Source organism: Falco punctatus, assembly GCF_963210335.1.
Source record: "Falco punctatus genome assembly, chromosome: 7".
NCBI lineage: Eukaryota > Metazoa > Chordata > Aves > Falconiformes > Falconidae > Falco > Falco punctatus.
The window spans coordinates 21410754-21425470 of NC_137587.1; the positions used below are offsets into that span (position 1 = coordinate 21410754).

The 14717-nt window shown below is 40.1% G+C and overlaps 1 protein-coding gene across 7 annotated transcripts in view; it reads left to right on the forward strand.

The window, feature by feature from the left end:
- Positions 1–14717, forward strand: part of SMOC1 (SPARC related modular calcium binding 1) — a 158696-nt gene that overhangs the window by 116134 nt on the left and 27845 nt on the right. For 4 of the 7 annotated variants that reach the window (XM_080396517.1, XM_080396520.1, XM_080396516.1 and 1 more), the window contains one exon: positions 9728–9817. In XM_080396517.1, coding sequence (XP_080252643.1) covers positions 9728–9817 — 90 coding nt within the window. The remainder of the gene's footprint in view (positions 1–9727; positions 9818–14717) is intronic. The other 3 variants (XM_080396519.1, XM_080396518.1, XM_080396515.1) reach the window with 1 other exon arrangement.

Below are 14717 nucleotides of genomic sequence, written 5' to 3' on the forward strand. Positions count from 1 at the left end.
AATGCAGGGCCTAATTCTTCTTTATTCACTGTTTATTACAGCTGTTTTATTTCCTTTCAATTGCTTATCTCCCTGAAGAATAAGGTTATTCCTATTCTTCCTCTACTTTTCATTACCTTGATTCTTTCCTCTAGAGCAGAAGGGAAGTGCTGGATTTACAGCCGTATAGTTGCTGGCTTGCATTTACCACAGCAAGGCTTTTCTACACCAGTTGACCTGTGAAGGTATCTGCTGGTCAAAATGAGCCTTGGAGGCTCCGTCTTGAAACCGAGTGCCATGCCCACAGCCAGCTGCCATTGTCCACTAGGAAATATGTCATGATTTTTCAGCAAGCATCAAGTAGTCACAGTTTTTGGTAACAGGTAGTTTTTGATGCTATGTGTTATGTCCAGTCCCAAAAGTCCCATCCAGAACCCCTTGGTTCCTTTAGCTACCCTCTGTTTCAAATTGAGTATGCGTGTCTGTATCAGTAGGGGGATATTTGACTTTTGAAGGACAACTACGCATGCAGCTGAATGAAAAATATTCTCTACTTCTATAGGGAGCCTCCTTCTGCAACCTATATGAGTTTTTCAGGTTTGAAGGTATTCCAATAGCCTTCCAGTGTATCATTGTAGCTGAGTTTTTTTTATGCCCCTGAAATTACTGCTAATACATAAGGAAAATAGCCATGCTCAGTGGTGGTCACAGGTTCTCAGCTTTAACCGTGCAGAACATTGCTAGAAGCTGTGAAACATTAGTCTGCTACAATATGCAGGTGGTGATCCTGCCTGAAAACTACCAGATGACCAAAGCAGAGCCTGGAAACTGAGCTGGGGCTCTGAGCTTTGCTTCACTTCTCATTCTTCAACAAGTAGTTCAATGAGTGTTTTGGTTTTTTAACCATGTTTGTGTGGCTGGTGAGGGTGGGCTCACAGCTTGTGTGCTGTAAAATACTGTGTTCTGAAATTATCTGCTGTGAAATAAACAGGTTTATGTGTAAATGTATGGCGTTTGTGTAGTGTTTCTAGGCAAGCTGTACAGTGGGGCCAATGGACTTCAGGCTAAAGAGGGATTTTTAGTGTTGTCCCTGCTGCTATCTGAACAATACAAAGGAGGATGGACTCTGACACTGTGGAATTTGGAATACGCTCATTTTTCCAGATAAAAGTATTGCATAGTTTATACAGAAATGACTTTTTGATTATTATCTCAGCGCAGGGTGGCAAGAACAGCAGCAGGATAGAAAGGATGCAGCAATACCAGAGAAATGCTACCTTATTCCAAAGAATGATGACACTTTATCTATGGGGGGGGGGGGGGGGAGAAACTCTGTTCAAAGGGAGAAATGGTCAAACCTGGTACAGTGGAAATGGTAGATTAACAAAAATGTGTGACTTGCCATCTTAGCAGCTCCCTCAAGAGTCTTTTAAAGGATGATAAGCAGGTTCTTATAAGCTTTTTCCCTTTTTTTTTCTCTTTCTTTCTTTCTTTCTTCTCCTGGCAATTTGAGCCACTCTGGGAGTGAATTGAAGGTTTTGACTTAAGACGAATAAAACCATTGTCAAGCTAGTTGCCATTCTCTTTGGGGCAGGGACATAACTAAAGTTAGGTCAGGACTGATGACAACAGCATGTATTTCTAAGTCATACAGCACCGTGTGATTTCTGTCTGGCTTCACGAATGAAACTGCGTTGGGGATTGTTTGGGGAAGGTGGGAATAACAAGCCTCTGAAGATGGGGTGGGGGGGATGGGGAGCGGACATGACAATGCCCTCAGCTTAAGAGTGATTCCACTTTGATGAAAATAAAGCTTTTTGTGCAACTTTAAACTGCAGATGATCTCAAGCTAACCTGACCTTTACTACCTGCTTCTCCTTTTTAGCAAATAAAGTTCAAATCTGGCCTTGGGCATTTATTTTCCTATTACTTCCACATCTTTGAAGAGACCAGTCTTGCCTTTTGGTTAGGAATTTAACTGTGGAGCCTGAAAACTGTAAAACTGCATAAGGCAAACCTATGCGTAGTTACAGGTCTTCTCCATCCAACATCTTCCTTGCAATAGAGATGCTCTATTAACCAAACTGAAATCAAATCATCTGCTTCTGTGCCCATCTCTTATGGAAAAATTGCTTTGATAAAAAAAGATGATCTTTGTGTTGGACTTCAGCCCAAAAATGAACTGAAAAGTCTAGTTGAGTTCAAAACAGCAGAACTGTGCGCAGGTTCCCTGTTTGGAATTACTGCTGTATCCGGGCTACTTGGGAGATACTGCTGTTTCTTGTCCAAAACTCCAAGCCTGCAGAATTGGTTAAGAGTGCAGTTTACTGTTCACAATTTAGAGAGAAACTGGCTGAAAACCAAGAAATGTTATTTCGCAGGTTTCAAGGTTTTGAACCTCTCATTTATTACTTGCTAGAACAAAAGAGAGTTCTCATAAACTTGTGGCTCCCTGCTGCCCTCCCAAATTAGTTGATAGCACTATAGTTGGGAACTTAGCTTAAGAAAGGGGAGAGCAAAGCGTGAGTCTCAAGTTTGAATTAGGCGAGTGCTTTAATTATTTTAAGGTTCTCACTTTGTCTTCTGTTTGGAAACATGCCTGTATACCTGAGGAAAAATACTTGAAATGCTAGATTTCTATGAGTGGGTGAAAGCAACAACTTTTAACAAGTACTCAAGCAAATTTACGTCACTAGACAGTTCACAACCAGCTTAGTTTAATTCTCTGAACCTTCGAGCTTCTACTTCTCCCTAGAATAACATCTATGTCTCTGCATTAGCACCAAAATCTGTAAGAGTTTTGCCATCGAGGTGGTAAATCATAATGGTTTAATTTTCAGATGTGTTTTCTTCCATACTGAAGTACTAGGAAGACTTTTTTTTTCTTTTTTTTGTCTTTTCTTTTTTTTTTCCTCCCACAGAACAGTTTGCATAACTTACAGAAGTGAGTCAGGTATTTAAGCGGTAATTACCATAGGGCTTGGTTCAACCTGCAAAGTTCAAATCTGAATCTGGATCTGAACTTTCCCAGAGGCAGGGGGTGTGTTTGGACATTGTGTGGGTTTGACCTATTATAGTTTGCGCTCTGAAATGCAGGCCCAGATGTGGACTGGGCTTCTGTATCTTCCCAAGTATGAGACATTCAGGGCCACTTGTTTTGTTTAAACTGCCTCTTTTCAAATGATACATAATTGAAATAATATAAAACTGGATCTCATTTTGGGGAAGGTGTCTACAGCATTGTGTCTGAAGGGTAATATCTTGCTGTGCCTTTATTTTTGAAAAGGAGCTGTTTGAAAGCTACGAAGAATGAAAAGTTAGAGGGCAGGTTTGTTTTGGCTAATTGCTGTAGAAGTACCTTGAGAATATAAGCAGTAAATGAGGACTTTGGATTTTAGAGACAGCCTATCTGAAGCTTGGGATTCAACAGTTTTAAACCGCCAAATCCCAGAGACGAGAGCATTGCTATTAATACAGAGTGCTGCTCCAGACCCCTTTTGACACATTTGCTTTTGAAGGACCAAGCCCAGGAAGAGGGAGCTCTTTGTTTTCGATCAGAATAAACTCATTGTACACCCAGACAATTAACTCTTCAATTGACTTGCCAGCCTCTGTAAGGCACTCCAGTCCCCTCTCTGTCTATCTCCAGTTCTATTCAAACATTTAAGCGCACCAATGTTTTTTGTTTATTATTCTGAAAAAGTCCTTCCCAAGAATAGTCGGAGCGGTTCAACATTGTCCTCCCAACAGCATTTATCTCCGCCTGGCAGTGAATGTGTCAATCAGGAATCAAAAAGCCAAACAGAGGAGGCTTTGAATTGTGTCACAGGGGTCAGAGTTACTTCCAGCTGTCTATGCGTGGGATAGGCTTTCTTGCAGGGCAAAGAATTGTGCTGCCATACAAATGCGCTGACTACATTGGACCACAAAGTCCTCAGGGCTTGAGTGTTTTTTTTTCATGTTGATGCACCTGCAAGGAGGAAGCAGGGGGAACTAATGCCTTCCAGAAGGCACAGGGGAAGGGTCCTCATCCTATCTGGATGATGCTTGAAATGCACTGTTGAAGTAAACACTGCCTGCATCTGTATGGCGTACAGAATACTTGATGTAGGAAGGAAAAAAATTACTGCAGTGACAATATGAGTCAGCCTTTGCAGTTAAGAGCTCCTTAAGCCATACGGAGCCCTTTCATGTTCAGCACTTAGGAACATTTTCAGCTTTTTAAGCACAACTTTTCTGTATTTTGGTCCATGTCCAGGTGTTTGTGGGTTGTTATATCCAAAGGGAGCACATTGTTGCTGTTTCTTAAAATGAAGGTTATAAAGAATGAGAACTTGCTTTTGCTGATTTAATTTAAAAAGTTGGTCTTTTTCTTAACAGCTGTGGGATCTCCATGCATAAAGTGGTTGGACTCAATGATCTTAAAGGTCTTTTCCAGCCTAAACAATTCTATGATTCTACGGAAAGGGGTGTGAAAACCTGGCAGGGAAGTGTATCTGCGCTGGTGCATTTCCATTTCAGCTGCTTGGCAAGAAATGATCTTGATTTGGCTAAATTGTAAGAATAGGTTTTTTTTTTTTGGCATGAGTGCTAACTTTCTGCATTTATATTGGCGATATATGTCTCTGCATAAAAGTTGCATAAACTGTTAAATTAATTATGACTTGCTGAAACTGTTTCACTTGATATAGGGAAGGATTGTGATTAAGGCAACAATTTGCTCCACCCCTGCAATACCGGAAGGGACATGTATTTTTGTGTAAGACACCATGCAGTGCAAATACAAGTTTTGTTGTCATCTTTTAATACTTAAAACACCTCCAAGCCGGGGGGTAATACATAGAAATGTTGAAGCTGTAAAATTATACCTTCAGGATTCAGGAACTGCACAGATACAGGGAGCTTGAGATGACCTGGCAGGTCTTTGTTGCATCTGACCAGAGTTACTTAAGCCACAGAAACGTGTATGTATTACTTAAGTCCTTCAGGAGTGCGCAAGCCTAGGAAAGCTCTTCTCCCTTCCTGTTGGTTTGACAGACTCACTAAAGGCGGGCTTTGCTGCATCAAACAGGACACACTAAGAATTAGCTCGTTGTCCTTGCTATCTGTGCTCTAAGTTGCCTATTTAGCTTTGGCTATGCTCTGTAATGGCTCACTCAAAATGAGATGATGGTAAGTGAAGGAACCACTTGACACTGGAAAAAGGCTGCCTCCTCCCGTGGCAGAGCTATGCACTTAAAAATGTCATGCTCTTTTTCTCCCAGGCTGACTCAGAGACTGGGAACCATAACATTCAGGCTGTGGACTTAAAAAAGACCAGATTTTGTACAAGACCTGGATGTTTGACTCCATAAACACTAGTGCTCTTTAAATGGTAGAAATGTTTACAGAGTGTCTCATGGATTCCAGTGAGAACACAGAAATGATGTACTGAAGGTTGAAGTTGCTTAGGAAGTATATAGATCTTGGTCTGCTAATATGGTGATGCAAGTATTCAATTGGCTTTTGTAGCTTTTCTGGGTAGGAGATGCAATATAGGACGTTAATTCACCTAACGTTTCCCCTTTCTCCAGGTTCCATTAGGTGGCTTGAAGCAAGACAGTGATTCACAGCAGCAGGCAGTTGCTTCACATTTTTCCATAGTAATTTATGCTTTTTCTGTGTCAGGGAGTTTACATTTCTCCTGACATAACTGGAGTTGTTCATGGCCTCAGTGCCTATCATTCAGAGTAAAAAGATCACTTTAACAGTTGTCTTTTGCATGACGTGAATCTCTTTGTCCCTCAATCCCAGTGTACTCTGCAGTCATTCCAGATGTGGATGCTTGCTAGATATTCTGCAAGGATGAGGCTAAGGGAGGGGAGTCCTAGTGGAAGCATAAAGAGTTCTTGCCCATCACTAGTGGTAGATCTGGGCAGGTGAGTAATTATCCATGTTTTGAATTATTGTCAGGCTAACACAACAAAAACTGTTCTTAAGCTTATGAGCTTCTGACAGTAGTAGCAAGTGGACTTCTGCCTTATAGCCATTGTATCTTAATGTGAAAATGGCTTAGGGAGATCTGTTTGGATCTGCCTGTTTCATGCATACCAGTGATAAGATAAAAATACCATTTTTAAGTTGACACCAATTGAACCAGAAAAGTCAGTTCAACTTCCGCAGGTGTACCATAGGCAAGTTTTATGGCTTTACAACGGTGTCCCATTGGGAAGTATTCCATTGAGTGATGCTGTATGTATTCACTATGGTCTTGGAAAAAGAAAATGGGTATTCATCTTGGGTTGTAAACATGGAAGAGAAGCATGCCAATGCACTCTTCATCAAAGCTCTGATAATATTCTGCAACCAAAGGAAATCCTCTTCAGTTCTGCAGAACATGAGTTCCTGATCTGAACGCATTGCCATCTAGAGGGATTAGGAAGCACTTAACTTGGCCTCTGATCCCTCCTTGTGACATGCTCTACATGAGGAACCATTGCAGTTACATGCCTTCTTTGAAAGTGTGGAATTTAATAGTGTTTTGAAGAGAGGAATAGATTGTACCTGATGAACATACTTCATTACCTTTGGTTCCAAAGTAAACAATATTCCGTACATCACAGGAGACTCCAGATCTCTGAAATCGCTTGATTTTTCTGTTCTTTGTTAAAATGCTTCTTTAAGGAATACAAAGGGTTTGTTCAAAACTTTGGGGTATGTAAAATAGAACTTACTCCTTTTTTACCAGGAGCAAACAGGCCAGTGGAACAAATGTTCAGTGTGATGAACAGTGTATTGAGTGAGAGGAAAAATCAAATGAGAGTAGACAAGTATTAGGGTGGTTGTTCTGCCCAAAGGGAATGGAAGTGAAGCTTTTTGCCATAAGCTACATTGAAACACTCAGACCTCCTGAGAATTCTCCAGTTTAAGAAGTAGATTTGGTAGTTTCAGAGCAAGAAGCTGGCAGCTGGGAAGTGAGCATGGTGTCTTTTATGTGACTATTTCATGACCTTTAATGAAATAACCAGAAATATCTCTGGCTTTTGATTTTTGAAATATGGTGAATTTAATTACAGGGCTCTTGCCTATTGCATTTTTTCTTGTATGTGTGATGAAAGAACTAGATTTGCTTGAACAACAGGGGAATAATTACACTTCCCTCTATTTGCAAAACCCTTAATATTGTAGTGGGTGCTGCTACAATGTGGACTTAGTGACAATTTGGCCTTAGTAACCCAGTGAGGAAACGACTATGTGGATCACAGAGCCATTTTACTGAGATTATCTTAAACAAGCCCCTCAGTTCAAAGGTCACTTTGGTATTTTAGTCCATTTGCTGCATTTATTCTGTCACTGTTTAATAAACTCCAGTAGCCTGATTGCTAACTTCATACAAAAACTGCTACCAAATTATCTTTCTTTAAGAAGAATGTATTTACCAAATTGTAATTGCTGCTCTCTCTGTTCTTCAAATACCACACACACGAGCCTAAGACAAACCCCTTGAACCTGAAATGTCCCGAGTTCTGCCAAAGTTCACATAATGGTTTGGATAAAGTGCTGCGGCTCAGCTCCACTTCTAATTTTTGTCCGTTGTTGGCTTCTGGTTTGCTGCTTTAAATCTGAAAAGCAGTCCTGTAGTTACTTGGTGCAGAAGCATTCATGAGAATAATAGGAATAAACTTACTATCATACTGGTATTTTTTTCAATGCTAGATGTCTTCCTGTTTTATATAATTTAAGAATTATTCACTTTTCCAGTTGTTCTACAAGCATCTTCTGCAGTTTTGGGTTGGTTTCCCAATCTGTAAAGCCAGTCATGCTGTTTACGTGCTGCTTGCTGCTTTGTTACAGTGTAAATTGTCATTCTAAATAAATAACAAGTCATAATTGTGGTTTCTGGGATCTTGCAGAAGCAGAGCAGCGTATTCTGACACAAAGTGAAGATCAACTATTTACTTCTATCCAAAGATTTCTTTAAAGGGCAAAATCTTCCTTCTTGTAAATTAAGCAAAGTTCAGGGAATTTTCCCAAGAAATTAGTTGCTCAAGTTTTTAAAGAATAATGCTGCTTATCCATGTTACTGGTAATACCCAATAACAGGAAAACTCACAACAAAAGTTGACTGAGAAATGGTGAGTAATTTTTTCTTCCAAATATTTTTTGCTATGGTTGCGGTTAAGCATAAAACCAAGTACAATGATAAAGAGGGAAAATGACAACAAGGTCTCTCTTCCTTATTTCTGTCAGCCTCCTTTTACTTCAGCGGATCTCTGAGGTTGAAATGGCATTGCCAGCAGATTTTTGCTTTCTGTGAATTAGATTACTTTATGTGGAAATTCATCAAATTAATGATCTGTGGAAGAGGTGTTCAGGATTTTGCCTACTTTATAAAACTGCACATACAGATAGGGGTGGAAAAATAGTTTGCAAGCCTCTGTTTTCCATCTCTGTCCTTCCTTTCCCCTTCCAATGGTCTCTTACTTTTGCAATTGAAACTAATATAAGGGAAAGCTGAGGGCAGTTATTGCTGTCTCTAGGATGGGCTGTCCCATGCACTTTTCTTCCAAATGTTGTCTGCCCTGTGCATCTGGTAATCATGGAGATGGTGGCAAGCCTGGCTTTTCTGGCCTCCCCTCAATGGGTTTTCACTGTGTAAACTTTACATTTTACATTACTGCCCACTTTGCTGATGCCTAGTGTCATCTTTGCCTATAACACATGCAAAAGATAGTTGTTACATAATGTAGATTTTAAGTCACTGTATTTAAAAAAAAAAAAATGGGGAAAAAAGCAATTCTAGCCTAATCTCATCTTAGTTTACAACCCAGCAATACTCTAATAATGCAATGTAACAAAAGACTTTCGTCTGCAGTTTAGCTTAGCTTGCCCACACTGAGTTTTGCATCACTTAATGCTATGCCACTGTTCTAGTGCTGTGTAAAGATGCGCCAAGCTGGGGCTTGAAATGCAGATCCCTCTGAGTGCTGAGGAATTATACTCAGCCTGAATCCAAGCTGGGCCTGCAGGTGTGATGGATAGGCATACTAAGCCAAACAGAGTGTAAACTGAACACTTCCCTCTGTGGTCTGTCTCTAAATATTGAGATTTATATTTCCTGGGGAATCTTTTTTGGTTGAAGCTTTTAATTATTAAAGACTTGCGGTCAGAAGACATGGAGTGCTCTTGCACATGAAAAACCTAATGTAAGAGAAGTTCTTTTCCCACAATTTTGCAATTAGAAGAACATTGCCACAGTGTTGAATTAGAGAACACCTCGATGCAGACATTATAAGAAAAAAGATTTTCTATTGACCATCCCTTTCTAACAGCTCTGCAGCGCATGCTGGTGCCAGGGTCTGCACAGGTAAGTTTCAGAAGAGATTTTATTTTGAACAAAAGGAATAAGGAGAAAGACACAGTGGGACAGCAATCTTCAGACCTCTGCTGTGTCAGGAAGCGACCTATGTGGGATATATAGCCACCTGAAACTGAAAAGGTGATTGCTTGATCAGTGCAACAAGGGGAGACTACCAGGTGATGCACACCGATGGTTTGTGGAGGGAGAGGGGAGTGAAGGGGGGAGGCTTCTTTCAAGTCTAAGGATAGTGCTTCATGCATGCTTGCTATGTAAAATGTTACTGCTGTTAGCGTAAACTGTTTTTGTTCTGTCTGTCTTCTCTCTTTTCTGGACTTGGCCGGGCCATGTACAAATCCCAATCATTCAACAGTACTGGAGAGTAGATAGTATTTACCTCAATAATGGTAGTTTCTTTTCGATTCTTTTTAACTCTCAATTCAGATGACGGTTCAAAGCCAACGCCTACCATGGAAACCCAGCCTATTTTCGATGGAGAAGGTAAGAGCATCCCTTAAAATAACAACAAAAAAAGATACTTCCCTCTCCCTTTTCCCTAGGGTTTATGGCTCAAATGCTTGCTTTATCCTGCAAAGCAGAAAAGCCAGTGAATCTCATAAGTTATCCAAATTTCACAGTGCCCTTGGGACCTCAGGCATTTTCCCTAATCCCTTTATATCCTCCCCTCTTCCCTGGAATCCAACAATAACACCAGTTGACCAGATTCCTGGGGTAACCTTGGAGGAAAAGGTGTCATGGCAAGAAAAAATGTGCATTGAGTCAGAAGTGGCAACTGTCCTTACCCCCTCGCTCACTCCACCCATATTTTACCAATGCTGGTAGTTTCATAACCTCTGCAACGTGTTACAGCTTCACGAAAGGGAGGGTAGTGCTAAACCACAGCTTGTGAATGTTGACTTGGAAGAAAATTGCTGGGAGGTTTCTTTATTTAGCAATTATTTTCATTGACGCACATACTATTTAAGCAAATGAAGTCAGTGTCCTGGGCCCACTTAATTCTGGCCCACCAAGGCAGTTTCCTTCTGAAATGGGCTAATCTTGTGACTGTATTATTTTGGAGAGGGAATATCAGACTTTAGTCTATTGGAAGCTTTGAAACTACAGTAAAATGGCTGTCATCACAGAGTATTCAAGCCTTTCGCACATACAAACAGAAATACCAGTGGGTGTAGTGGTCCTCGGATTGTGAATGAGCCTGTTAGCAGCTGCTTGTATCTTACATATTGCTTAGTGCTGCATGTTTTCTACAGATTTAAACCCACAACCATTACAGTCAAACTATGAGCTCAAGTCCAAACCACTCTGTGACCCACCTGAAACTGTGGACCGTAAGGCAGTGAGGGAAAGCCCATGCGTTTTCATGCTGAACTGCTGTACTTGACACTTTCTTTAAACTGGATCAAAGGCAGAAATGGAGACTGGAGAGCAAGAGTAGGTGGTGCTGTTGATACCTCCTGCCTTCTTGTAAGAACAGTTGATGGGGTGGGGGATTTTTGGTGCTAAAATAAGCTTATTTAATGGCAAGATGCTGTAGTCCTGTCACTTCCATTTAGTGATCCTAGGCTTTTAAGAATCTTCTTGTGAGCTTTAAGAAACAAAGCAAGGCCCTCAGAGCAAAAAGCATTCTCAGATAAACAAAGGAGACTGAAGCCATGCTATCTCTTGTTTATATCAAAAGAAAGTTCCTCCTGGCAGCAAGCTGATGTGGTATTAAATTCCTGTTTGTAATCACAAACTTCTGGCCTTTAAGTTTTCCCCTGAGAAAGGTGCCCACAGATATTCAAAGGAATGAATGCAGTAGTAAAATGCGGGAGTGAGCTGATCTAGTTAATGCAGCCTGTTCAGGAACTCCTTCTAGGAGATGCTCAACATTTTGGTCATTCAGAGAGAACTGGCAAAGTTCTGGAAAAATGGTGTACTGAACAGATCTTTTCTGGTCCTTCATTTTTTGAGAAGTCCTTCTTTATTTGAAAGGTCCTTCCTTTTTGAAAAAAAAAAATCTTATTCTATCTTCTGTGAAAAACATTTTCAATCAAAAATGTTCGCATTGATTTGTATGTGAAATCAAGTCTGATAAATGGATTTGGACAATGATGAAAGATTGCCTCTCACAAATCTTGCAATATATTGTGCAAGACCTTATCTCCTAGACTCCTAGAGAGAATGACTAATGCAATGGCTTCCTGTTGTATTAGCGGTGTTCCTTATGACTTGGGAGAAGAGAATATGACAGGCAGGTTAATCAAGCTATGCATCAATGAATAACCTCTGCTAAGTTTGTCACTCTGTATTTTTGTCATCTCTGTTAGTAAAATCAGACTAACTAGATTTCAGTGGTGTTTGGTAGCAATAAGCAGAAGAAAATCTATTCTGGGTCTGACCAACACTTTGTGTATTCCATTACCTTTGAGCGTACTGTATCCAACAGTGGCTTAAAGTGGGTACCTCAGGAAGAGAATAAGAAGCGTTTGGGCTAGAGAAGAGAAGACTTAAAGGTAACATAATAGATGCATTCCAATACCTACAGGGAAGTTTATCAAGAAGATGAAGCCAGGCTTTTCACAGTAATGCATGATGAGAGACAACAGTCATAAATTGAAACAAAATGTTTGGACTGGGTATAAGGAAAATCTTCATCACCATGAGGGACAATGGGGCTGTGGAACAGATTGCTCAGAGAGGTGGTATTTTGCCTTTCCTTTCTGAGCCAGTTGGATAAAGCCATGAGCAACCTGGTCTGTTTTTACAGCTGGCCCTGTCTGGAGCACAAGATTGAACTAGATATCTCAGGATGTCATCCTCAACCCCTTGGTTCTATCTGAACAAACATGTCGTGATAATTCACTAGAGTGCTCTCCCAGTGTCTTGGGTAGGTTTTCCTGAGGAATGGCTTGTATTTGGTGTCTGACACCAATGTCAGATGACAGAAAAGAGCAAAACAGTTATCCATTCACCTGTCAATCTGGACTCTTCGTAGATGTCCAAAGGAATTAAAGTCCAAATTCCATTTAATTTCAGTGGGTTTGAGATTTGCTGGGCTCCTGAAAACCTGCATATTCAAAGTCAGGCAACCAGGGTGGAGCCGATAGCAACATGAATGGACAATAAAAATGTGGAATTTCTTTTTGTGCACTCAACTGCCTCTGAAATGTGTGATACCTCTTGGACCTCAACTTCTCTAAGATGAAGCTTCACCTTTCTCATGTTTTCACCTACATTAGAGGATAATGAAAACTCACATTTCAGGCATAATAACTTCCCTTCCCACTCTCTAACATTCTCCCTGAGGGCATAACAGAATAGTGCCAGAGATAATGTAGATCAGATAACTTAAACTCTCTTGTCCAAGGTTTGAATCATAAAGAAGCCATCTGTTTAGAAATTATTTCACTTCATTACAGTGCAGATCTCAGTGAAGTTTGTAGTGAATATCCTCTTAGGACAAGATTGTCCTCTGCAGAAGAGTATATTATTAATGGTCATTGCTATAGTTTTAAATTTAAAACCGTTTTATTCCCTTCTACACTTCTAGGTTCTGTTTTCTTTGCATTCACCCACTATTTAGTTTCAATGTACAAGTTGTATTAATTTCCTAAAGAATAACTTCTTTAAACATCATCTTTTTTTGGTAAACTTCACGTCTTAACTCAGTGAGCATCTACTCTTCCCACAGATTTGTTCAGAGGAGTCTGTGTGGCTTACTTGTATTCCAAAAAATGTCCAGGTTAACAGGATGGAAAGTACATTTTTATGGTAGATCCCAAAGGATTAATTTCCTTTTCTTTTCCTTTCCACTATTTTCGCACATTTTCTTTTCCTGCACCTTTCAACCTCACAAAGATATGCACCCTCGTGTCTCTAAAGGCCCTGACCTATCTTTCGGCACCTATTGATTTTGGTTGTCCCTCCTTTTTCAGCTGTAGACATACCCAGTCCATACAGTGCAGAGTCAGAGCTAAATTTCATCTCAGATTTATGAGTCTGGATCTAGCACTTTGGTTTATGGATGACTTCTACTTTTTGCTTCTTCTCTTCCTATCGCTCACCCAGCATTTAATTTGAAGGAGTTTGGCCTGAAGTATATAGGTATATATATTTATAGGAGCACATCATGACTGAGTGATGATAAAACAGTGTAGTAAAACCTGCAGATAAGGCAATCTTTGTAAGCAGACTTTTACTACTGCTGGAATATCAGTGTTCAACCTGTACTTCCATATGAAAAAATGCTCTGAACGTGATTACAGTAATGCCTACCATCAATGCAGCTGAAAACATTTAGGAAGGAAAAATTCCCTTTCGTTTTTCCTTCATGCTTTTATAACTTATAAACAGTATCTCTTCTAGTCAGCCAGCTTCTCTCTTGCTGAGCAGATCCATGTAAATGTCAACAGCAGAGCAGGAAAACTCTTGTAAAAATTTCTTAGAGGAACTTAAGATAAACTTCAGGATCTAGTATTTAAGGAATGCTGTTGCAGAAACTGAAAATTTTTCAGAAAATATCAGTTCTGAAAACGTCACTGTTGGAGCTTTAGCCCATGGTATCAAGTACCGCTTTGCTCAGTTCTAACCACATACTGATGTTATGACATTTCTGTGGCTTAGGGCAGATTCTGCTGTGTTTTGAAATTGAGTATAACACCTCAGAGGAGGTGCTCTAAGCACTTTTTTCCCACAAATTTATGTTTACATGTCTTGGTTGTAGTGCATCAGACTACTTTTCTAATGTGTTTCTTGAACAGACTTCCTTTCCAAGTCTTTCCAGAAATATCTTCATTTATTTGCCTATTTATTTCAAATTTTGTTGCTGCTTGTTTTAGGGAACTGACTGTGGTCAGCTCTTCTTGGGCCGTTAAAACAATATTTAAAGTCTGGATTGACCTTTTTTTTTATTCTGGATTTTATACATAATTTACTGGAAAACAACATATACTATAGGATACAACATAATCTTTGAGATCTTTTAATCTTGAGGAGAAAGGCTTTAAACTTGAGAGTTTGGGAAGTGGGGGTAGAGGGAGGAAAAAAATGTTGTGCCAGCAGGGAGGTCTCTCTGGAATGGGAAAATAATGAGATAACCTTGTGGAAGATTTACAAATGATGGTTTGTAAAGAGGTGGAAGACTTCACCAGTGGATGACCTGATCTCTACAAAGATAGTGGATCAGTTAAGGCATGATTGTAGCAAACGTCTTGTCTCCTGTGTCTCCTTGAAGACAGGCTGAGAGAGGAGAAAATTGGGGTTGTTCAGCCTCGGGAAGAGAAGGCTCTGGGGAGACCTTATAGCAGCCTTCCAGTACCTAAAGAGGGCATACAAGAAAGGTGGAGAGGGACTTTTTACAAGGGCATGTACTGATAGGACAAGGGGGAATGGCTTTAAA